General features: G+C 33.7%; 1 protein-coding gene across 1 annotated transcript in view; it reads right to left on the minus strand.

Annotated features, from left to right (window-relative positions):
- The window catches only part of LOC150100021 (uncharacterized), a 266,152-nt gene that overhangs the window by 194,939 nt on the left and 43,451 nt on the right, over positions 1 to 27,762 (minus strand). Inside the window, exons 4-5 of the mRNA XM_090403196.1 lie at positions 23,204 to 23,258; positions 12,449 to 12,578 (exon numbers count right to left, since the gene is read on the minus strand). Coding sequence (XP_090259322.1) covers positions 12,449 to 12,578; positions 23,204 to 23,258 — 185 coding nt within the window. The remainder of the gene's footprint in view (positions 1 to 12,448; positions 12,579 to 23,203; positions 23,259 to 27,762) is intronic.

Consider the following 27,762-nt stretch of genomic DNA (forward strand, 5'->3'; position numbering starts at 1 on the left):
CTTCATGAAAAAATTATTATCATTATGGGTGGATGACTTGAATCAGAAAAACATTCCTCTGATGCAGGCTGTTATAACTGAGAAAGCAAAAACAATTTTCGAGGATCTTAAAAAGACAGATGGAGGCGAAGAAACAGTTTTAGGAAGCAAAGATTGGTTCATGAGATTTAAGTCTCGAAGTAAGTGCCACAGTGTCAAATTATGTGGTGAGGTGGCAAGTGCAGATGTTGCAGCAGCTTTTCCTAAAGAATTTCAAGACTTTGTAAAACAAGGAAGTTATTCTCCTGATCTCATTTTTAATGTTGATGAGACTGGGCTCTACTGGATGGAAAAAATTGCCATCATGCACCTTCATTTCCTGTGAAGAACGTTCCACTCCAGGTTTTAAAGCTGCAAAAGATAGACTTACACTTTTGTTATAGGTGCAAATGTCTCCAGAACTTTGAAGCTTAAACCAATGTTGGTGTACCATTCACAGACACCACGTGCCTTCAAGGGTCTAAAAGCCATGTTGCCAGTCTAATGGAAATGGAACAAGAAAGTTTGGGTTACACAAGACGTTTTTATAGATTGGTACACAAATTATTTTTGTCCTACGTTGCTTTGCTTCTGTAAAGAAAATGATTTGCCAGCCAAGGCATTGCTTCTCTTGGATAATGCTCCTGGACATCTCAAAAACCTTGCTGAAGAAAGAACACCATTGGATGATGTCAAGATTGTTCACATTTCCCCAAACACAACATTGCTTTTGCAACCGATGGATCAGGGGATTATATCAATCTTCAAAGCCTATTACTCCTATATAACATTTATGGAAATGGTAAGAGTCTTGGACACTTTAGGAAAAATTATTAAAGACTATTGGCGGTCATTCGATATTTTGAAGGACATTAACAACATCGAGGCAGCTTGGAACGACGTGTCAGCATAGTGTTTAAAAGGAGCACTGCGAAAACTTCTTCCAGCATTTATGCACTACTTCGAGGAATAAGGGCAAGAGGAGAATGTTATTGAAGATGCTACCAAGTTTGCGCAAGAGGTGGGATTGTATGATATTACAGCTGAAGATGTGACAGAAGTCTTAGAGAACCATGTAAACTGCTTTCCAATGAAGACTTAAAAGAATTAGCTGAACAATTAAGTCAACATCCAAAGGAGGAGAAAGAAAATGAAGAAGGTCCTCTGAGATATATAATAATGGCCAATTTACAGCATATCCTTGAAAGCATAGAGACATTGACTGATGAACTCTGTGAAATGGACCACGATTGGGAATGGAGTGCGAACGTAAAAAGGAGTGTAATCGCATCTATTCGACCTTACACTGAACTCCTTAAAGAAAGAAAAAGAAAATCTAGGCAGTTAAGACTGGATACATTTTTTTTTAAAAAATGCAGGTGATCCGAAACCAGGAAGTTCAACATAGAAATATGTAATATCTTTTCGAAGTTTCATATTTTTTGTATATAATTTTTTGTTTTTGTTATTAATAATTTTATTTTAATAAATATATATGTATGTATTATCAAAGCTTTAAATATAATAATGTTACACATACTTCATGTACATATTTTTTGACTGCACGGAACATAACTCCATACCTCCCATTAAAATTGGGTTCGTTTTACGTCCGTTTTTTCAGGAACGGAACTGAGGCAAAAACCGAAGGCTGCCTGTACTATGAAAGTTCCACTCAATCATATGGAATTTGAACTTATGATCAAAGCCATCTGAGCTATGCAGGTTGTCACTATAAAAGTTTATACCTCCATATTTGGACATTTCTGGTTGAAATCATCTGCTCCAGCTGCATTTCACACATTTCAGATTTTTTTATTACTTTTTCTACTTCAAATACTGTACTCCTGATTGAATTCTTTCTTGAATCGAAACAAAATTAATAACGGAAAAAACCCACGTACAAAGATTATTTAATAGTATAATTTCGCCTATGTGTCACAGGCATCTTTAGTACATATTAAGCTCAAATTAAACAATAACTGACAATTCCAAAAAGCGCCACCTAAGTAAGCTGGTGTAAGATAACTAAAAAGGTCAATAAATTTCCTAAAAAACAATCAGTACAATAAAAAGTTAGGAAAGATTAGCTGATTTGTAAAGTACTATCTTCCATAAAGGTGACGGACGTAAGCCGTCAGATCTGTTTAAGTTAGGAGAATGAAGCAGAGTTTCACATGTTTCTTTATAAAGGCGTTCCATGAGGAACCAACTTTTGTGAAGAACTCTCGTCTTTCTCCAATGAACTCTATGTCTAGTGAAGATGGCATGTTCTGCAAGCCCAGACTTTTCAGGTTTAAAGTATTCCATATAAGATTGGTGTTCTTCTAGCCGAATAGAGGCAGATCTTCCCGTTCGTCCGAAATAAGATAATCCACAAGAGCATGGAATCTGGTAAACACTTGGATGATTAAGATGTGGAAGTTTGTCCTTAGGAGAAGTGAGAAAGGTGGAGATTCCAGATCTTCATTTGGACGTTTCTGATATCATGATCAGTTTAGATGTTGTTTCTTTATTTACAAATGTGCCTCTTTCTGAAAGCATTGAATTACTACAACAGGAATTTCCTTCGGACATTGTAAACGTATCTGATTTTGTAATAAATTCTGGTTATTTTTCCTTTAAAAATAAGTTGTATCAACAAATTGAAGGAACAGCATTGGGCAATCCTCTTTCTCCTGCTATCTCCAATTTCTTTATGGAACATTTTGAACAATGTATCTTTGACAACATTTCGCCCAGACCTACTACTCATTGGTTCAGATATGTCGATGACATTTTTGCTGTATGGAATGGCTCTTTGGATGAACAACAATTTCTTACTAAGTTAAATGCACTTCATCCTAGGATCAAGTTTACCCTAGAAGTAGAATCAAATAAGCAGTTAGCCTTTTTAGATCTTCTAAATCTTCGCAAACCAGATGGTAACCTACATTTCTCAGTTTATAGAAAGAAGACTCATATAGGCCATTACATCCATGCAGAATCTCATCACCATCCCAGTCAAAAGGTAGGAACTATTAAAACACTGGTTCATCAGACGATCATACAGAAAGAACTACAATATATAACTTCTTCCTTTCTATCTAATGGTTATAAGAATTGCTTCACTAAAAGAACTTTGAGTAGTTTTAATATGTCTTCCTCTTCAAACACAGAAGAAATAATGCATATTCCTATCCCTTATGTACAAGGCATCAGTGAACGTATAGCAAAAGTTTTAAAACCAATGAATATTTTTGTTGCCTTTCGACCGTTTAGAAAAATCTCCACCTTTCTCACTTCTTCCAAGGACAAGCTTCCACATCTTAATTATCCAGGTGCCTACCAGATTCCATGCTCTTGTGGATTATCTTACTTTGGACAAAGAGGAAGATCTGCCTCTATTCAGTTAGAAGAACACCAATCTTATATTGAATACTTTAAACCTGAAAAGTCTGGACTTGCAGAACATGCTATCTTCACTAGACATAGAGTTCATTGGAGAAAGACAAGAGTTCTTCACAAAAGAACTCATCTCATGGAAAGCCTTTATAAAGAAACATTAAAATGCTGCTTCATTCTCCTAACTTAAACAGATCTGACGGCTTACGACTGTCCCCTTTATGGGAGATAGTACTTCACAAATCAGCTAATCTTTCCTAACTTTTTATTGTACTAATATTTTTTTTTTTTTTAAAGAAATTTATTGACCTTTTTAGTTATCTTACACCAGCTACTTTGGTGGCGCTTTTTGGAATTGTCAGTTATTGTTTAATTTGAGCTTAATATCTACTGAAGATGCCTGACACACAGGCGAAAATTATATTATTAAATAATCTTTGTACGCGAGTTTTTTCCGTTATTAATTTTGTATCGATATGTCTACTCACGGTATACCTCTTTTAAAACTTCTCTCTCTCTCTTGAATATTTTCTACCAGTGATAAGATTTTCTATCAGTGCTTATTTCATTTAGCAATCTTTCAAAATAATTATTCCAGACATCTAGAATATCTTTATCTTCAGTTTTCATGTCACCTTTATTATCTCTGATTTCTTTTACAGTATTCTTAACTCCATTAATAAGATTTTTCAACAGTGTCCAGAATGTTTTGCTACTTTCCTGATATTTATCTTCTATATTTTTATCCAAGTTTTTAAATGCCTTTTTGTTTAGCAGTTTTTATATTTGATTCTGTTTAAAACTTTCTTGCCTACTTGTATTTTCAATATGATATTCAATTTTATCTTGCTCAAAATTAAATCATGATCACTTCCTGTTTCAAGTCCTCTGTATACTTGTATCCTATACCATTCTAAAAATAAATTATATCATTTGTTATTTTTTTTTTATGTTATAAATTAAATCTTATAATTGATTCTTGTTGGGCTTCGTCTTTGAAAAATCTGCTAATTTTTTTGTTATTTACTTATATGTTATGTTTTGCCCCTTGGCTAATCTTAATCCTTGGTAGTACTTCAAACTTATGGCTGCTACTAATATATTGCTCGAGTGTGCGAAACTCTGATAACAAAGACAGTGCCTTGGGCAAAAGCCAGATTCTTTGTTAGATTACTAGTGCTCAATCTGATTAAAAATTTTGGAAATTTATTTGTTTAAGCTGCGCCACCAAAATTTACAGAATAAAGAGAATTTTCTTTATACAAAATTAAAACACTCAGTATGGCACACAATCCTTAATTCTCTATCTTATTCCTATACTATAATCATATATGTTTCTCACTTTGCAGTCGTGACTATATCAAAATACATACGCATAGGTTCTGTTTATGAGCAGTGCATTGAATTTAGTGATGAGGCAAGTTATTTGTTTGACAAGAAAAGAATTTATTCATTACTAAGAAAAAGAGATATACAATTGTCATTCAATAAATTCAACTGAGTCTAGCATATAGGGTCTATTAAGCAACTTGATATAATATATACACTCCTGTCCCTTAACTAATCTTGAACCTTTCAGGGACCACGTGCCTAAAAACTTACCCCTTAAAACTTTAGCTTATTTTAGATTATCATCACATAAAACTCAGGTTCAGGAATTATCTACTAACATCAGATTCTAGTATTACACACTATAACTTAGCTATGATCTCTAGCACAGAGTAATTGATCTCATCTAATGGTATAGTTCCTAAAGTCCTGCATTACTACATAAAGTACAATTCCAGTTAATTTTCATTCACCATCACAAAATTTACTAATTTTCTTCCTACTAGACAAATGGAAAGTTCTTACTTGGTAGTGAAGTCGGGATCTCTCTGGCTTTTTCTTGCAAACATCTTTTGAATTCCTGTAGCTTGTAATTTCACATCAGTTTCTTCCTAGACGAGTTTCTTTTGCTGCTACATTTCTCTGGCCTTTGCTTCTTGTATGTAGGTCTGGGAATGCAATCACGATTCATTGCCTACGATCATTGCGAAGCTCAGCTGCTGTTGTTCGACCTCGTATTTCCGCATAATCTCCTTGGGTTACATTGACTTCATTGCCGTACGGAGTCTTAAATCTCGCATCGGAATTTTACTCAACCACATAACTGCACTCTAACACTCCACTCCTGACTGTACTGGAACATCGACTCTCCAGAAACAATAGAAAAAAAAAGCCCCTTTTCGGCGTCGTAAACCTCTATATATCCGGCTCCGATGACCGCCCCACTCTTACGTCATCGTCCACTCGGCATTCTGCACCCGATACCGTTGCATTTCCATGGGAAACCCCTACGCAACATTGACCTTTGTGTTTGTGTTAGCCTCAGGTCACTAATTAATTCTCTTATTTTGTCTGGAACTTTAGCTTGACCTTGGTATACTTATGCACAATTCACCACATATAATTTCTATTTTTTTTCATACAAAACACTCGATAATACAATATTCAAAATTTAAAGGAAAAGACTAACATTTATTTCATTTACACTCAATTTCTCTTATTAACAGACAAGTATTTTAGCAGGATTTTTGATACTTGTTAAATCTGAACAATAGGTATTATATTACTATAATTGCTTCTATTCAAGATTTAACACCATCATGAAAGTATTATTATCAACAATAATATAGTCAATGAGACTTTTATTTCTTACAGCTTCTCTTTTATGTTGGAAGATAGTATTAGTAATAACTAATACTATCTTGATGTCCTTAACAGAAATCCAGCAGGTACTCATTACTGTTATTAGCTTTGCTCTTCCAAAAACATTTCTGTACGTCTGGTATTCATTTCCTACTCAGCTGTTAAGATCTCCAACAAGGACTAATTTTTTCCTTTTTCTGTGTCATTCTCTAATGACTTGAAAAATTCCTCTTCTTCCTTAGAAGAAATTTGTGTGAAACAGACACAAATAAATCTGTCTCATTGTCCAATTGCCCACATTACTCTGCTTGATATTGGAAGTTTATTTTCCACTTGGTTAGACTATAATAAATTTAGTTTAATCCTTTATTCAAATGCAACAAGGACCACTTTTTTTTCGTTATCTTTATTTCAGATGCCTGCTCCAATGATGACTCAAAAAATTCCTCCACTTCTCCCTTAGGAGACTATAATCACTAATAAGTTTCATTGTCTATCTCTGCATTTTGAAGATTGTTCACATAACTCTACTTAAAAATGCCTCTCCCTCTCCAATGCAATTGTCATCTTATAAGTAGATTGCTAAAACATGATCTTCCTTTAGCAAACCCATGCTGTCCATCAAAGAGAATTCTACTGTTTACAATGCAATTCTGAATCCTGGTGCTCATTAGCTTTGGCCACAACTACAGACAAACTGTTTGGACTGTCATTTGCCTTAGTATTATCACCTCCTTTATGAAGTGGAACAATTTTACCCACTTTACACTCCTTTGGAACTTGGGCCAGTCAAAGACTCATGTTAAAGTGGTATGTCAATGCTGTTGTTAACTCACTGGATCATTCCCTCAACACATGTGGTGATATACCATCAAGTCCTATAGCTTTATTGACATCAAGTTTACTCAATTCCTCATATACCCACTGTCCACTCACCATTAGTGGCTTTCCCTTTTTACTGCTCTTAAGGTCTGCATGATGTTACTTTCACAAGGATGAAATGAAATTATGAATTGCTCAAAAATATGAATTGCTCATTGAACATCTCTACTATACTACTATATATTCCTCAATGGTTATCATTCTACCATATTCTCCAACCAGTATCATCCTTCCATAATCATTATTTCTTCTACTAGCCATGTATCAATAAAACTTCCAGGGATTTCTGCTGGCCTCATTAGCTATCTGTTGCTCATTTTCTTGCTTGATCATTGTACTTCTCATACAACTCACTATTGCTACTTCCATAATGTTGCCTTCTTTCAAACTGCATGATTCACCTCTCATTCATCCATTTCACGTCTACTTTATTTGACATCCTGACCTTGGGAATGCATTCAGACATGGTCTCTGTCAGACAGTTCCTGAACAGATTTCAAGCAGCATGATGATTTCTTTTTCATCCAATTCCTCATTCCATGATACTGCTGGCTAGCCACAACCCAAGTCATTTCATGGTCACTTTTATCAACTGGAGAGAGAGATTTGACACCTCATTTAAAATAACATCCTTTGATGAGATAATCAAATCCAAGACCTTGATCACTGTGTAACTCATGTTACATACTGCCTAAGGTAGTTGTTCCTCAAAACCTCAAGAAATTCGTTCTCTTTGTCCCCAAATCTTGTGTCTTTGTTGCAATCTATATAACCATAATTAAAATCACCAATAATGATCACCTTTTTCTTATTAGCCAGACCAATCTGCATATACATTTCCTTCTCACTGCCCTCCACATTACTTGATCTATAGCAACACTCAACTAGATATTTTGTACTGTTCATCCACAACAGACACCATACTGCTTCAAAAACATGACCACTATTTGCACTTCCATCTCCATCCTAAATGGAGATAACTTCTCTGCTACCATCAATGGCACTACTCCTCCTCCTCCTTTCAGGCCTGTCTATCTTTACAAAAAAAGATCATATCCATTCATCTCTATCGCTGTTCAGAATGTCATCCTCATCCAACCATGAGATTATACCAACAATTTTTGCACAAGTATACTCTATTAATGCTACGATTTCATTTCTTTATTGAAAATACTTCTAAGCATTTGTAAACATATCCATCAGCTTATTTTTTGGCTCTATAACAAGTCCCACAATCCCACTTCTCAAATATGACTCCTCCATATCCCTTCCCCCAATACCAAGCTACTCCTCTGTATCATCACTGATTTTGCACCTCTTCTCAGAACAATAGAAAAAAAGAAACTGGATGGTCATAGGAAGAAAATAACAAATATATATCAGGAGACAAAGTGTTAGGATTTACAAAAGCACATCTGCAGAACTGTTGGATTAAAATTAGATAATTTAATAGAAGAATAAAATAAAGCAAAGAAAAGGATGACTATAGAAGGTTATCGTCATCATAAAATTCCTGAATGCACCCTAATGGAGCATACAGGATATCATGATAGTAATACATGAAAAAGTTACATTGTTACTAACTTCTTGTCGACAAGTTTCCTCCACTTCAAATTAATCTATTATCTATCAAGACTTCAATATTATTATATATTTCTATCTTGTAAGGTGCTTTTTGCTGTATCAATCCACACTTGGTCTTCCTCTGGGTATTTTTTCTGCCCTCCTCTCACAGAATATTTGTTTTGCTAACCTTTCCTTTCTCATTCTGTTTAAATGCCCATACACTTGAGATTAGCTCTGCTAACACATTCCTGTATACTAACCATGCCAAGTTCTTTCCTAATATCCTTATTTTTAATGTGTACTACTACTACATTATCTTTTTCAAAACTCTTATATCTGTTGTCTCTAATCTTTGGGTCAGGTGCTTTATTTCTAACCCAACTCTCAGATCCATAAGTTAAAACTGACTAGTTTGAATACTGTCTTGCATACAGCTAATTTAGTGTTCTGACTAATTTCTAACTTATTCCATATAAATTTATTCATTTGAATTATTAACATACCAGCTTTGCTAATTCTGTTGTCTATTTCTACATTTAGCAAGCTATCTTCACTAGAAATTGTGCCTAAGTAGTAAAGTGTTTTACTTATTCTATAGGTTCTCCATTCAGGATGCAGTCAATGTTTTCAATATTTCTGCCTATTTTCATTGTCTTTGACTTTTTCATTACTGATTTCCTGCAGACTTGTAGAGAATTTATTTAGAAGTATCACAACATCTGCATAAAGTAAACAGCTGAGATTAACATATCCAATTTTGATATGCCAGCAAAAGTTGGTCAATTGGTAGAACCTCTTCTACTAATGGCTCGCAAAAAAGTTAAGCAAGTTTGAGCGCGGTTAGTAGTTGGAAGGGGTAAAACGTTCGATGCTGTTGGTGCACACTCCCTCGATGAGTCTTTGGACTCCCTGGAGGTGTCACATAATAATAATAACAATAATATCAAATTTAATACCACTTTCCTCCATAATGTAATACATATGAATTATGAATAACAGTGGAGATAATGTGCACCCTTGTCTCACACCTGATTTAACATCAAACCATCTTTCTATACCTCCTTCAATTCTAACTGATAACTTACAATTCAAATATAGACTAAGCATTGCTTAATATAATGTTCCATTTACACTTTACAACTCTAGTGTTTTGAAAAGCTTTTTTCTTGGCACCATGTCATATGCCTTTTCTAGATCTACAAAACTTAAATACAGAGACTCATATTCCCATGATTTCTGAACTATTTATCTTAAACTGAAAATCTGATTTTGACAACCTCTAGCCTGAATCCAGCTTATTCTTATCCAAGCTTCTCTTCCACAAATTTGTTTAATCTCTTTTCAAGTATACTTGCATAAATCTTACCAGGACATTCAGTAGGGAAATTCTTCTTTAATTCTAACATTCTGTTCTATTTCCCTTTTCATAGATAGTTTCATAGTTTAGCTACTAAACTATGAAAGCTCTACTCCAATCAGTGGGAATTTGACCTTCTGTCCAAGCCTATACTGAATTGTTCAGTATAGCCACTGCAAAAACTTTTATACCTCCATACTTAAGCATTTCTGGTTGAATATCATCTACTCTAGCTGCCTTTCCACATTTTAAGTTTTTTAAGGCTTTTTCTACCTCAAGTATTGATATGTACTCCTCTTTGCATTCCTCTTGAAATTTTCTAGTATGGGTTTGTCACTGTTTAATTTGTTTAACAGTCTTTCAAAGTAATTACTCCAGACATCTAGGATATCCTTATCTTCAATTTTCATGTCACCTTTATCATCTTTGATTCCATTTACAGTACTCTTTCCTCCAATTCTAAACTTCTTCAATAGCCTCCAGAACATTTTGTCACCTTCCTAATATTTATTTTCTATATTCTTACCAGTCTCCCCCATGACTTTTGTTTAGCTACTTTTACAAGCTTAGCTCTCTTACATTTTACTCTGTATTCTTTTAGGACATCTGCTGACTTATTTGCTAGAAACTTTTGGTATGCTTTCTTCTTTTCCAGGATCACTTCTTTAACCTTCATATCCATATTCTTTCTATACTATCCAATATTAATTCAATGGACATTTCACACTCATGTAATTACTAACATGTAAACACATCAAGGGTGGGTTCAGTGGTGAAACAAGAGAGAGAGAATCAGCAAAAAAAAAAAAAAAAAAAAAAAAAGCAGTATACAATACAATATTCAAATCAATTTTTAATATGTAAATAGTTGAGAAACAAATTAACTGATTGAAAACTAGAAACAGCAAGATATATTAGAGTTCTGAGAAAAAAAAATTAAATAAGTGGTGAGATGGTGGTATTGTGGGCAGAACAATATTAAAAATGATGCCATTAAAATATTAATTGATATGATTGTTATTATTATTCTTACAGATAGCCTAATGTAAATAGAAATGCTTAAAAATAGTGATATCATCTTCTGGTATATATCTTCAAGATTTGATTAACTCTTAACATTTTGATCTTCTAAAGCATTTGTCACTTCATCATGAATTCATTCTTGATCTTCATCTGGGTTCTCCCCTTCTGTAAAGTGCCTGTACCATCTTTATATTAGCTGCATATACTTACACATTTGTGAACATTAATCATATCATTTTTGCAATTCATTATGAGTAGATTTGCTTGATTGACAATAACCAGGTTTTTACTCAATACATCTAGTATAAATAAACAATTGCATTCTGATATCTTTGTTTTTTGTACAGCTATGCCATTAATTCACTAATCACTCAGTTAATTTTGCTGCTAATTTCTACTAATGTTTTAATCAATTGTTTGATTAAAACAATTGATTTTGATCAAACAAGTCTCTCTTTTATTCCATATAAATTTGTAGAACTGTGTGATATGGTTCAAAACTGATTTTGAACCATATCACCATTCTCAAGAAAGTCAAGATGAGTAGCGCATTTTGCTGCTATCAAAACGCAATCATGTCTTACATCTTGCATTGTATCTTACAGGCTACATGAAGGTCACTCCTCAGTTATCTGACTTGGACCCTCAGCGGCCTCTAATAATTATGAATGTTAATTATTGAAATTACTTCAGTTAAGAGTAATAATTATAACACTATTTAATTTAAAAGATTTGTAGCAGATCTACCTAGATAAACCTAGTATTAAATATCACATTCAATCAGCTTCTTTAACAATGTGATTCATATAAATAATATTAGAGAATAATGGTATACACCCTGCCATACACATGATATAGCATCAAATTATTTTCTTGTACATTCTTCAGTTCTACTTGCAAAATGTAAATTAGGTATAAGTCATATATTGCTATACATAATGTTCCACTTACACCAAGCAAAGAAACTGTTTTGAAATTTTTTTTTTTTTTTGCTTGGCACCATATCAGTTATTTCAAGGTCAACAGAGCTTAAGCCCTAATATGATAAGGATTGGCAGATCCTTTTATAATTTCTTCATTTATTAACTATTTCTTGTCTTAGGGAGAATTGAAGAACAAGCTGGATTTAGGCAAAATTCAGGTTGTTCTCTGCATTTCTGATAGACCACATAGTGATCTCCTCCTAGTTTCCTACACTGTTGACCTGTTTGGCAAAGCAGATAGTTCTTATGCTATCCAACAAAGGCTGTGGACTCAAATGTTTGTGAATGTCATTAAGTCATAGATTTCAATACTAGTGTGAGACCTTCACCCTACTTATTAGAGGCCTGAAATGGCTTTGAAAAAGTTTCACGTTTTGTCTCTAGACCAGGTTATTTAACCTTTAGCACACCTACAATACTGGCTAAAGTTGAATTGCATAATGCCTATGCAGTTATATATTATCGTAATAATGATAATATTAATGTTAATGTAATCACTTACATAAGATATTACGAAATTAGTTACAAATTTTAAAATGCTTACCACTGGATCGCCATGATGAGCAATTTTAACATCCTTAACTTCACCAGTACTTTCTAATACAATTTCAACATAAAACATATCAGAACTAATGTAACACTCTGTACTATTTGGACCAACTGTGAACTTTAAGCTAAAATAAAATTAAAGAAAAAAAAACATATACACATTAAAGAAATGCAAAAAAATATTGTCACTCATGTGCCAATGAGTATTAATGTATAAAATCTGAAGGTCTATATTAAATCAATATAGAATTATTGATTTAATATAGAATTATACAATATTAAATCAATTTCTGCATTATTTTGTATTATCAGATTCATTCTATGAAAAGTAAAAAAAATAATAAATAAAAGAACAATAATAAATGAATGTATTAAATAATTAGGATTTTCCAAAATCTTCATGTAGGCTTAATACAGTAATCAAATGTTTATCTTCAAAACAACGACCCTTCATAATAACTGACCCTTCAATTATCACAACTTGCCCTTCTGATACTTGAGGATTTGGATACATGGTAAATGACTGCATTAATCAACAGAAAAATGGCAAGACTTTTATGTAATGAAGATGTCTGTATTCCAACCTATAGTCTAAGAATTATGTTGTACTGATTAAAAATGAATTATATTAGAAAAGGTATTAATCTGAAATACCTGGATTCTTTGAAGGCAGGGATAACACAGTATTTAGTGCAGAAATTGTTGATCAAGCCAATATAGTATGAGATTTGGAAAAAAAAAAAGTCGAAGGTGAAGAACCAATAAGTGATCACAGAATATACAGTATATATATCAAATAACAGAAATAAAACATGAAAACCAACAATAAAGATAATGAATAATAAAAAAAACCATGCATTTTAAATGGTTAAAAATTAAATAACTAAAAATGAAAGAGCAAAAAACCTGTAATATACAAGGCAAGTCGGCAATTGATGTTGCATGCAATGTGAAATGAGGAGAACTGTAGATATGCATGGAAAAGTGAGGAAGAATGGAATGAAAGAAGTTACAAATAATTTGAGAATGGCAGTGCATGGAAATTTGATTATTAGAAGTGTGATTAATGAGAAGGTGCTTAAAGTTTCTTTTCCTGGAGATAGAATAAGCAGAGTGATTGAGGCACTGGATATAAGAAATAAGTGAGTAAAAGAGTTGGTACAGGTGGTAGGAACAAATAATTTGGTTGGGAACAAGCAGAATATGAGAATGGATATTAGGAAGTTGTTGAGGAGTGGAAGTTTTTCCACTTGGTTATACTATAAATTAAAGATACCAAGAAATTATATTCTTGGTTTAATCCTTTATCCAAGTGTAAGCAAACAAAGTTTGCACCTGAGATATTTGTAACTTCCACAGATCAAGAGGAAACCTTTTTAAGGAGCCTATGGAGTGTTCTAATTTGTGTGCTGGTGGGATCATAGTCTATAGCAGTGGTTCTTAACCTTTTCTTTTGCCTGGTGGCCTCTTTCAACTATATGTATTGCCTGACATCTCTCCCCCTGCTCAATTTTACACTAGGTCAATGACTCAATAAGATAATTCGTCGTTGTCCGGTAGCATCCTCTAGCAAGAGGGTTGCAGCAGATGAGCAGCTCTTCTCCATTTCTCTCTGTCTGTTGCTTCCATCATTCTTAAACCAGTCCATTCCACGATGTCATTAAATCACTCTCTAGTTGGTCTTCCACATCTTCTCTTCCCCTCAACTTTCCCTTGTAATGATAACTAATATTTAAGGAATTGACAGCGTATACTAGAAATATAGATTAAATAAACTTTGATATATACTTTCCGATATTTCGGCGAATGTCACGTTGCCATCTTCTTGGGAACTTACTACAAAGACATGTGCACACAAGTACTAATAACAGCAAATGAGACTGAAGCTAGGAAGCTAGCGTTTTCCTAAAGTCCTGATGGTGCCCCCTGGCAGGCAATATTGGTAGTTCTTGGCCTTTGGGCTGAAGTTCTTCTGATAAAAGTTTCCCAAATTTGGGGCAGTCTCATGCATCCAAATTTGTTGAGGTTTGGCATGTTCCTAAGGGCCGAGGCTGATTCCATGAATAGTCTTTCATACTTGAACTTGCTGCGGTGTATTACTGTGGCTTTCTTCCATCTTATTCTGTGGCGAGTATCCAGAGCGTGGTCTGCAAGTCCAGAGTGGCTGTACTGGTGAAATCGGATGTAATCCTTGTGTTCTGAGATTCTGATATTTGCTGTCCTGCCTGTTTGGCCAAAGTAGGACAGTTTACAGCTGCAAGGGACCTGGTATACACCAGGTAGGTCTAGGGGAAGTGGTTGGTCTTTGGTGGAGCGGAGAAGGGATGCCAGTTTTCTATGTGGTCTGTAACAAGTGGTCAAGTCATGTTTTTTTATTTTTTTTATATCATTTTATTTCTATATTTTTATATTCATTTTATATTAATCAATAAAATCTTAAAAAAACATGACTTGACCACTTGTTACAGACCACATAGAAAACTGGCATCCCTTATCCGCTCCACCAAAGACCAACCACTTCCCCTAGACCTACCTGGTGTATACCAGGTCCCTTGCAGCTGTAAACTGTCCTACTTTGGCCAAACAGGCAGGACAGCAAATATCAGAATCTCAGAACACAAGGATTACATTCGATTTCACCAGTACAGCCACTCTGGACTTGCAGACCACGCTCTGGATACTCGCCACAGAATAAGATGGAAGAAAGCCACAGTAATACACCGCAGCAAGTTCAAGTATGAAAGACTATTCATGGAATCAGCCTCGGCCCTTAGGAACATGCCAAACCTCAACAAATTTGGATGCATGAGACTGCCCCAAATTTGGGAAACTTTTATCAGAAGAACTTCAGCCCAAAGGCCAAGAACTACCAATATAGCCCGCCAGGGGGCACCATCAGGACTTTAGGAAAACGCTAGCTTCCTAGCTTCAGTCTCATTTGCTGTTATTAGTACTTGTGTGCACGTGTCTTTGTAGTAAGTTCCCAAGAAGATGGCAACGTGACGTTCGCCGAAATATCGGAAAGTATATATTAAAGTTTATTTAATCTATATTTCTAGTATAAGCTGTCAATTCCTTAAATATTAGTTATCATGTTTAATCAGCGTATAAGCCTCTCAACAAGAATAATTTCCCTTGTAATATAGTTCTTGTCAGGTGTCCCGAAGAACCTCTCAGAAGATGTCCTGCAAATCTAGTCTTTCTTTGCATAATATTCTTTAACAGTGTTCTTTCCATTCCAACTCGTCTTAAAACTTCTTGATTTGATATTCTTTCTGTATAGCTAATCTTTTCCATCTTTCTATAACACCACATTTCCAATGCATTAATTCTTTCCATATCTCTCTTTCTTAGTGTCCATGACTCACTTCCATAACTTGCAATACTCCAAACTGTTGCTTTAACTATTCCAATTCTAACGCCTATTTTAGTGTTCTTGTTTATTAAAATTCTCTTCATTTCCATAAATGCCGATTTAGCTTTGCCTATTCTATTTCTAATGTCCAACTCTGAAGTTCCTTTCTCTGAGATCCAGCTACCTAAATATTGAAATCTTTCCACTTCTTCTAAAATCTTTCCTCCACATCTTATTTTTACATTATCTCCTATTTTTCTACCCATTATCATTATCTTGGTCTTTTTTGTGTTAATTCTTAGTCCATACTCTTTAAGAGTTTTCAATTCTTTGAATAATTTGTTGTAACCCATTTTCACTTTCTGCCATCACTACTACATCATCCGCATATCTTAAGTTATTAATGATTCTTCTGTTTATTTTTATTCCTTCTTCTACATCCTCAAATGCCTCTCTAAACATTTGTTCACTATAAAAGTTAAACAATAATAGTGATAACTTGCATCCTTGTCTGACTCCTCTCTCCACCGGGAATTCTCCTGTTTCCTCTCCATTTACACACACTGATGCTATTTGTGACCAATATAATCTCTTTAAAATTTCCAAATCATAAGAGTCAATATCAGTATTTTCTAGAATGTCAAAAAGCCTTTCATGTTTCACTGTATCAAATGCCTTTTCAAAATAAGGTAATTATAATATATTATTAGGCAAACCTAAATTACCATCAACATATTTGAACTGATAGTTAATTAAAAATTAATGATTTTGATACAAATTAATTTTTACTCAAAAAAAGATGTATTACTGTATTATTTATTAATTAATTATAAATACTTACTGTATTTATTAAGCCAATCATTATGGCTACCCTTGAGCCCGATGAGATCCAGCTAATTTTTCAATATCAGGTTCAATGTTCGACAAGCAAAGTTTCAAGTCTCCTCTTTCATTTATTTGCAATATATTTTGCTGCTTAGCTAACAATTGCAACATGACGCTGAATCCTTTCTTGACCAAGTATGAAGAAGGAAAGCAATGAGCAATAATTTTATTTCTTGCTAAGGCTGAAGATATTTGAATTGCATGTTTGGCCAGAATCTTTCACACCCATGCTGTTGAAATTACTTAAGCTTCAAAATAATTTTTTAAGTCAATAAATTCTTCACACAAATTTGGATGAACAGAAGTGGCATCAGAAAGAAATGGATTTATGACCCAACTGGGTAGTTTAAGATCATCAAAGTCTTTGAATCTGATCAAGGCTTCTTTTAGTGTCAGAAGATGGGAACAAAAACAATCTAAATCTGTATCTAATATTAATCATCTATTATTTGTAGACTTAGGAACTGCAGAAAACTCATATTACAATGCTCTGCTTATAGAATATTAATTTGCTGATAAAAGCATTTATAACTCCCTTTGCATTAATAACATTCATGTTGCTTCTCTGCAATTTGATGAAAATATCGGAAAGATATGTCATGTCAACCTTTTCCTTTTTTAGAACATTGCATGTTTTCATCACATGAATTAAGAAATTCCAAAATGGTATTGTACATATCATTAAAGCATTGCAAGAGAGTTTTCATTTGAGAGCCATTTAACTTCAGTATGAAGCAAAAGATGCTCAAAAATTCTTCATTTTCATGGCAAAGTTCCTGATAAATACAGGTATTTTTCAGGAAATATACCTGAAGAAATTCAATGACTGGGCTTTTATTTTATTCACTGCTTTAATAACATCATCCAAAGTCTTATGTCGTTTATTGCTAATTGTATTACAGTTAAGTGCTGTCTATGAAGAATGCAGTGAATTGTAAAGATATTTGGAACTGCTTCTTTTAAATGTGCTATAAATCCATGGTGACGACCAATCATGGCTGGTGCTCCATCAGTTGCAATAATATTTGTGAGAGGAATGTTTTTAGCATTAACCCCCAACCTGCCATGACGTCTATAGAGGTCCAGCTAAATCTGAATACTATTCTGTAACACCCATTGAATAACATGAATAAGAAGTGCAATTTGGTCTCACTATTTTACCACCTCACCAGTAGGGAGATTAAAAAAAAAGTCTTAAACAACCTTAAAAATTATAGAACCTTTTGTGTCAATTTTCAGTTATTCATAATAAATTTAGTTTAATCCTTTATCCAAGTGTAAGCAAACAAAGTTTGTGCCTGAAAATATCTTCAGGACTGAGGTAAGGTGGTGCAACACCAGGCAACTCCGAGCAAAGGTGGACCAAGCTCTCATCACTCCTTGTCTCAGTATCTCCCATAATGTAAAGCACATCTCCTTGCAGACATGTTTACTGCTATGCATTAAAGGAAGGGCAACTGCCCAGATCTCTGACCTCTCCTATTGCTTCTGCATTAGTATCTCCACGTTTGGGTCTGCCTCTCACTGATGAGACCTCAATAAAGGTCAAAACTGGTCTGGGTTGTGGCCCTTCTCTTAATGCATAGCAGTAAACATGTCCACAAGGAGATGTGCTTTGCATTATGGAAGATACTGAGACAAGGAGTGATGAGAACTTGGTCCACCTTTGCTCGGAGTTTCCAGGTGTTGCACCACCTTACCTCAGTCCTGAAGATATTTTCAGGTGCAAACTTTGTTTGCTTACACTTGGATAAAGGATTAAACTAAATTTATTATAGTCTAACCAAGTGCAAAATAAACTTCCAACATCTTTCAGTTGTTCAGCAAATAGAAACTCTTAAATAATTTCTTCATTAGCATTTATATAATGCATGTAGGCCATTAATAAAGCTTTGTTGTCTCATTGAGTGCAAAGAAAATTCTATGCTTTTTAAATAATCACAATGTTTTTTTTCAATGTCCTTTTGCCATTTCATCAATTTTTGTTAATACTGAACTATTGCTGAAAGGAATTGATGACATCATATTACTTTTACCTGGGATAATCATCGTATCAAAAACTTCATTTATAGCTGGAAAGATGAGAGTTTCACCAATAATATGTGGCTTTCCACATTTGGCAATTAGTTTGGAAAGTTTGTAAGACACAACCAATCCCTTCTCTTGTTGGTTACTTTGTTTTGCAACCAATCCTTTAAGTCCAGAACGATTTTTAAATTTAGCCTTTAATTCGTGAAAGTACTCCATATCCTTTTTTGCTTTACTTGAATGCTTTGTTCTTAAATGCTCAATCATTCTTGAAGGCTTCATTTGAGAAAGTTTTTTCATGTATTAAGCACATTGGTAACTGCTCATTATTTATAGACTGAATAACTCCATATTTTCAATATTCACTCGAATATTGACAACACTTTCTTTTTTAATTCATTTTAATAAGCTACAGTACTACACAATATCAACGAAGTGCGCCACATACCATAGGCTAGATGTAAATTGCAACCCAGGGTTGTCAGATAGGAGTTAGGAAAAGTAGCAGATAAAGCTTATAAAAGTAGTGGATTCTGCTAAAAATAGCCCAAATGAATTATTTTCAATGTAGAAAATTCAGACCAAAAAGTAGCCCAATTACTTAACTTTCAATGTTATTATTAAAATATTTAAATTAAATTATTAAATTATATTTAAATTAAATTAAATTATTAAAATTCTAAAAAATAAGTAGTGAATAAATTTGAATAAATAAATTAAATACGGAATTTTTTGCTTTTATTATATTAGTAGTATTATAATGCTCACCACCTCCATCAGTGCCCCAATGCTCACCACACCTCTCAGCATCTGGGGGAAAGGGGACACTACCACTCAGGTTAAGAATCACTATAGGAATGGAGGTAGGCAGAATGATCTAGAAGTAAAGAGGCAAGCTTACCTCAGTAATCTGATTGGTTTAAAACCACTGTGTTACCTCTTGGCCTGTGGAAGTTACAGACTAAATCCTTATAACTCTAGGCCCAACTTCTGTTGCCTTAATTCAGCCTTATATGCTCAGTGTTAGTGATGGAAGGAACATATTGTTTCTTGTGATTCCAATGTAACATTGCCAATATACAGGAAGGTATTAATTAAAGTTTTTTTTTTTAAATTATAATTAATATTCTAGTATATATACACTTTCATTTCCTGAAAAATTAAAAGCTATACATAACCAACATATCAGTTTATCAACAAGAATTCAAGGCATTTTGATATTGTTCTACTACTGAGCCTATGAAGTTTCTGAAGTCATTAAGTAGTTTATTGAATTTGGTTATTTCTGGCATGTCACAGCATTTTTTGTAAAAACTGAATGTCTCATGAAACTTAAAAACCTCTACTTTAAAAGGGTCTCAAAAATCTTGTAGTAATCAAGAATTTCTGTCAGCTAGTTCCAGAATATTTTTTACAATCACAGAATAAAACTTCATCTTTGTAGCACATCCCCACTTCATTTCTTGAGCCATTTGTCTTGGAAAGCACATTTTAATTGTTTTGAATTGATGACACAACTATTTTCTTCAGTTTTTTTAATACTTTCCAGTCCCTTCACCTTACCTCCACCTTCAGTTTTGGATTACTGTGTAGGTTTGTATTTCCTTTCATTTATTGTTCATAATGGAGGGTAATTTATATCAATTATCCATAAAAATAATTCAATAGGAAAGATAAATAATGAAGTTTATGAAAACAATAAAAATGGTCATCAATAGCAGTGGAACAGACTAGCTTTTCATGATGCCATGTCAATAACATCATCTGGTTTTTGACATCTTTGCAAGATGATTCTGTTTATAAATAACACTATTAAAAAGCCCCTTTTCTTCATGTACAGTGCTCAAGTATATAATTATACTAAGCTAATTCATGTTGTGAATTGTGAAAATAAGCTTATGCCAGTACTACATTACAACTGCATACCTATTAAAAATCGGTCTTCTTAATTTTTTTTTTTTGTTTGTTTGTTTCTTTCTTTGTTTAATGGTACTTCTGATTTTTATAAGAATGGATATGACTTGCAAGTTATGCAAAATAAAATGTTATTTGAGAATACCTGATTATTTATTTCAAAATTAATCGGTGGATGTAGGGTAGGCTTCAGTTCCTAAAGAGGATAAGAGATAAATAGTGCTGCCTGTTGTCATTGATTAAATTACTTCATTACTAATTCGGAAACAGAAGTGAGGCATATCTTTAAGAATATCTTTGCTCAAACTAAGTTTTGGCAGGAACAACTAGTCTAAGAAAGAATTAGCTTATTACATTAATTACATAATATACTATCTCCTGATTGAATATAATATTCCTTTATTACATTCATTGAAGACGGTCATGATCAAATAACTTATAGTGAATGTGATGTTTTAAAATTAAAAAAAAAATTTTTAATTATGTGAAAGATATAGACAATATACTGCAATTACATTTAGAATGAAGCTGAACTTTCAATCATATCATCACTCATTTCTGATAACTTGTCTGTGATGAATGGGCAAGTGGATTTTTGGAATCCTGCTTAGACCTAGCCCCTGGACATTTTGTAATTACTTAATGTTCTTTTTTATAACATATTTTATTTTGCAAGAAAATCTTAAATTTGGACCTAATCAACATTTTATAATTATTTTATCTTTTTTCATCAGAATAACTTTATAATAGTCATTTGAAACTTAAACCTTTACACAGTTTACAGTTATTTTATATTTTTGATCATATATATTATTTCAAGTAAAAAAGTTTTTAAACTATGACCAAACCGAGTTGCCTCTTAAATGTTGCCTATCTGTCCTATTACCTAGTTGACTATCATCCAGTTGCCACCGAATTATTGAGCTACATACACATTAAGAACATAATGAATTCACCCCAAACTTTATACTCCAAACTGCCATTCATATTTGACATGAGTTTATCTTAATGTTTTGTAGAGGATAATATGATAATAATAATATAAAATTTTCACATTATATTTTTCAAAATTTTTTTCCAAATTAGTTTGTTTTCGTCAGGATGCCAGTATTTTCAGATCATATATTTCAATCTTCTAAGACACTTTTAGCTGCATCAATTCACATAGATCTTAGTCTCTCTGAGTCTTGTTCCTGCCATCCTAGCAAAAAAAAAAAAAAAAAAAAAAAAAAAAAAAAAAAAATATAACCTTTCCTCCAGTTTGCTTATGCAACTATGCTACTTCGTACACATTCCTAATAATGTCAAATTTTTCCCAATATATTCATTTTTAATATGAATTCTGCCACTAATGCCATCTGTTCATTCCCTAATCTTTCTGAGAACTCATATATCTGTGTCTCTTGTCTTTGATCAATTGTTTCATTTCTAAAATTAGTTTGAACACTGTACTGTATACAGCTAGTTTAGTTTTGATTAATCTCTCCTATTCCATATAAATATATTCAGTGGACACCGCACCATAACAGCTTTGCAAAATCATTGCCTATTTTCATATTTAATTTCCTGTCTTCACTAAAAACAGTTCCTAAATAGTTGAAACATTTTACTTGTTATAAACATCTGGTATATGGAATTAAACCTGATATCAAAACTGAAGATAAATCTAGTACAAGTAAGATTCCCTAAATAAACTGAATGACTGCTGTAATAAATTTGTATGAAAAATCAGCAATAAAAAGAAAACGACCATGATAAAAACATCGAGTTTTGTAGGTTTTTTCCATAAATGGAGAAAATCTACAAAACAAGTAAAACATTTGAGCTATTATTCTATACTGTTTCTATATTAAATTAAATATAGAAACAGACAACAGAATTAGCTAAGCTGATATGAAAGAAAATCAACTGAATAAATTTATATGTAATAAGAGAGAAATTATCCATTAAAATTGGTTTAAACTAGCCACATAAAAGACAGCATTCAAACCAGTTTTAACTTATGGATCTGAGAGCTAGATCATAAATAAAACACTTGATCAAAGACTGGAGACCACAGATATGACAATTCTGAGAAAGACTGGAGGAGTGAGATGACACCAATGGCAATATCATATTAAAATGTGGATGTTAGGAAAGAACTTGACGATGTTAGCATTCAGGAGTGTGAGTGGGCATGTGTGTGTGTGTGTGTGAGAGGTGTGTGGGCATGTGTGAAAGATCCAAAGGAAAACTAAGATGTAGGTCAAATGATAGCAAGAAATGCCTTAGAAAACCAATATAAGATCTGACAATACTATAGTCTTGAAATTGAAAAATAATTTCCTCCTTAATTTGGAGGAAACTGCCCATAGGAAGTTAGCACTATCATAATATCCTATATTCTCCTGAGGATACATATGAGAAATTTCATGATGATGATAATTATATTTACAATATTTTATTGTATATTACCTTTTTTTTGTTTGTTTGTTTTGTTTAGTTTTGACATTTTCGTTAAAATTTCTTTGTTGACTTCAAAACAAGCAAATTGAAAATACTAAAAATTAAACAATGAAATTTTCTTACCCCTGTTGCCTAGTAATGCTTTCTAATCTTTCCACGAGGGATTGTAGGGAAGTTACTAAATATATGAAAAAATAAATAAATAAAATAATAATAATTGAAAAAACTCTCTCTCTCTCTCCTTGGAAAGAAGTCAATGGACATCCTGGTGTGAGGAACAAACAGCCATGGTGCCCACCTTAATAAGATGTAGGACCTCCTTTTGCTACAATGACTGCAGAAATCCTACAGACCATACTTTCCACAAGTGTTTGAAGTGATCAGTGGGAAATTTAGACCATTCTTTCTGTAGGCATGTATTGAGGTCCTGGACTGTTGTGGGTCTGATGTCCCTTGACCTCACCCGATGCTACCGTTCATCCCACAGATGTTCAATAGAGTTGAGATCAGTGCTCTGCGGAGGAGAGTCAAGTGTAGTGACATTCATGACTACAAACTATGCAGTTACAGCAGCAGCCTTAAGATATGGTACAGCCTTGCTGAAAGAGACAATGGTCAGTTCCGTAGAAATGCCATAAAGTAGGAAGCATTGCATTGTCAGAATGTTCAGATACCTCTCAGAGTTCAATGTTCATGGCACCACAAATAGAGGTCCTAGGCGAAATCAGGAAAAACAGAACCATACCATCATACCCTCACCTCCAAATTTCATACTTGGGGTTACACCCTGATCAGTAGAGGGTAGCATGATTCATCACTCCATAACAGCTTTCCAAGCTTCAACGTCCCACTGTACATGCTCTTTTGCTCTTTGTACTACTGAAGATGATGCTACATGTTATTCAGGTAATGTGGAGCTTGCATATTGCAGTCTTATCATGGAAACCAATGCTGTAGGCTTTGGTTCTGAATGTTTTTGTGCAGATTTGTGTTCCAGTCAACCTGGAACTCCACATTCAATGCATCAGCCAATGAATGGCAGTTTTACATATTATCCTCCGTAGCACCCTACAGTCATGTTCATTGAGTGTGGGGGGTTGTCCACTGTGAGTAGCACTTGCAATTGACTCCCTGCACTTCGATTACTGACCTGAGATGGGCTCAATTTGTCGAACAGATAGGCCTACAACATGGCCTCTTTCAACTCCGTCAGTTCCCTTCTTGCTGCTATTTCACCCGGAAACAGTTACACTGACTTGGGCGTATCATATTCCTCCAATTTATATGGGCTCCAAATACATGACTTGTTACATGGCATGATGTACCTTGCTTGTGGCAGTGTCCATTGACTTGTTTCCAAACAGTGTATATTAAATTTTTAATAAATTTTTATTAAAAATTCTTGTATTATAAAAAATACAAGATTATATTGATTATAAACCATATGTTTTCAAACCATCCATTATGATTTGAATCTTGTGTTTTATATTATTAAAAAAATTGACTTTTTTTTTTTGTTATTCCCACCCAAGAAAAGTTATTAGCAAACCTATAGCACATTTTATACTGTGGATGGGCTAAGGATCATTCTATTTTATTTTTCTATCAATTATATATATATATATATATATATTGTTATTAGAATTCACTCGGGATGTATACATTTATGAAATTAATATTTAGCTAACTAGAAACCGAGAAAGTAACACAAAAAAACTTTAATGAATCACGACTAGTTTCATCGATGTCCCGATTTCTTCAGGTGAGTAAGAAATAACATAAAACACAAAAATAAGGTCGACCACAGTCGCACATAACTTTATAAACACCTGGAAAATGCAGTTGGTTGTGCTTTGCTTTTGGTCGACTCAGAAAAGAACGAAGTTTTGGCAGAGTGGTATAGTTGGTCTTTATGTTGAATTTCTTCATAATCCTAGATAGTTTTGGGATAAGAGAACTAATAAGTGGTAACTGGATGTGAGTGATAGGGTTGGATTCATCTTCTTGTCGAGGTTGTTGACAAGAAGATGAATTCCAAAACAAACTGCAAATCTACTTAGGATCGATGCTATCTTCACTATAAACAACAGTCGTCGTCCTACAGACAATCTATCTCTGACAGAAAGAAAAGCAATCCACCTGCTTCGTAACAACAATGATATTATTATCTTACCTGCTGATAAAGCGAACGCAACTGTAATCTTAGACAAATCTGACTATCGTTCAAAGATTAACTTATTAAGTTCTGATACCTATTCTATACTTGAAAGTGATCCCACAAGAGAACTTTACAACCGTACAAACAATCTTCTGAAATCTACACCTGAACTTCCTAGACACACAAGACTATCTTTCCGCTCTCTCCATCCCCTCATTCCTCGTTTGTACAGCCTGCCTAAGATCCACAAGGCTGACACACCTTTAAGACCTATTGTGGAAGGTATTGACTCACCTACTTACAATCTGTCTGAATATATTGCAGCCTCCTTAAAACATCTAATTGGCAATTCCTCCTCCTTTATCAAAAACTCTGAGGATTTCATCTCAAAAATAAAAAATTTAAATCTCAAAGACTCTGACAGAATAGTGAGTTTTGACATCGTGTCTCTTTTTATGAATGTACCTACAGATGAAGTTCTGACTCTTCTTAAGGACAAGGTTTATAAGAAAATGTTTGCTCTACTAATGCACTGCATTAATTCTGACTATTTCTGCTAAGAAGAAGAAATATATAAATAAGCGGGTTAGCTATGGGCAGCCCTCTTTCCCCAGACATCTTTTTAGAAGATTTTGAAGAGAGAGCTATTTCGATCGCTACATTAAAATCTAAACTGTGGTTACATTACATAGATGACATCTTTTGGGAACATGGTTTAGAGGAACTACAAAACTTCCTAAGCCATTTAAATAATCAACATCATATATTAAATTCACATCAGAACTAGAGATTAACGGCGTTCTTCCCTTTTTGGATCTAAAGATCAGTAATTACCTGACTGTCTTAAATTTTCAATTTTTCAAAAAACCACCCACACTGATAGATATTTGCATGCCTCTTCTCATCACTTCCCTCCTCAAAAACTTGGCATCATCTCCACTCTTGCCCATCATGCAAGATGTCTTACTTCCACAGAAGAAGACCTTCAAACAGAACTCAACTTCCCGAAAAACACCTTCTTAAATAATGGATATTCATCTCGTAACATCACTAAATGTTTGAGAAAAGTCAACAACCTCGACAAGAAGATGAATCCATTCCTATCACTCACATCCAGTTACCATTTATTAGCTCTCATACCCCAAAACTATCTAGGATTATGAAGAAATTCAACATAAAGACCGACTATACCACTCTGCCAAAACTTCATTATTTTCTGAGTCGACCAAAACCAAAACACAACCAATTGCATTTTCCAGGTGTTTATAAAGTTATGTGCAACTGTGGTCGACCTTATTTTGGCCAGACAGATAAATCTATTTCACTACGTCTTGAGGAACATAGACGTGACATCTCCTACAGTAGAACACAAGCGAGCGCCCTTTCCATTCATGTTCTTTTCTCTGCCAACTCCAACCTAGAAGAACATCAACATCTAATTGATTGGACCGCACAACCAATTTATATATATATGCAATGATGAATTTGAAAGACGAATTGTAGAATCCAAGGAAATAGTTCTGGACTCTTCACACATGAACAACAATCTGAGCTATAGTTTGCCTGATTCCCATAGCGCAATAATCCAGTACTGGCGCTCTAAAATTAGCTGTCACTCACATTCAACTCATGCTAACAATAGCATGCAGTGACCAATTCAAATATGACTGTTACTATTCTTCTTTTTATTAAGCTAGAAAGTCCATGTTTTTTACCCTCTTAGTTTTATAAGTTTTGTGTTATTTCTTACTCACCTGAAGAAGTCGGGACACTGATGAAACTAGTCGTGATTCATTAAAGTTTTTTTGTGTTACTTTCTCGGGTTCTAGTCAGTTAAATATTAATTTTATATATATATATATATATATATTGTATTTTTAATTTACTTTCACATACTTCAGACCTCCAATAAATGGGCCAGTGGTCTTCTCACACCAGGTGATGAAATTCATCTTTCACCTAAAAACAGTCACAAACATCCATGGAAGGATTCGAACCCTCAGCCTTAGACAAAGTGCAAGCAGGGCCAGTGCTACCATTTAGGCAAACTAGGCAACCGCTTAGGGTGCAAAACTTCAAGCTATGCTTTATTCATACTTTACTAAAATATCAAAATTAAATAGTAATATATGATTTAGGTATCGATTCTTTTTCGTTATCCCTCACACATCACACTATTTAACTCTTGGTTTTTTTTTTTGTTCCTTACCTAAATGATTTGAACTTACCACTATTTAAAATGCAGTTAAGATAAATATTTTAAAATGTTAACATTTTATAATATTAAATTTTGGTATTTTATAACTTTTTTTTTGTAAATAAATTATAACAGAATTTTCAAATTAATTGAAAAAAGAAAATAAAAAAGCCCTATTAATTTATCTAGTAATTTAACCTGAAAGACAATTTTATTTTGTTTAATGTCAATTAGAAACATTTCAGTTTATGAAATAAGGGACGCACTTTGAAACTTTCCTAGGGCGCAAAATAACCTAGCACCGACACTGAGTGCAAGTATGCTAAC

This window comes from Typopeltis vanoorti, chromosome 13 (genome assembly GCF_054136105.1).
Source record: "Typopeltis vanoorti isolate ZY-2024b chromosome 13, IOZ_Tvanoo_1.0, whole genome shotgun sequence".
Taxonomy (NCBI): Eukaryota; Metazoa; Arthropoda; class Arachnida; order Uropygi; family Thelyphonidae; genus Typopeltis; species Typopeltis vanoorti.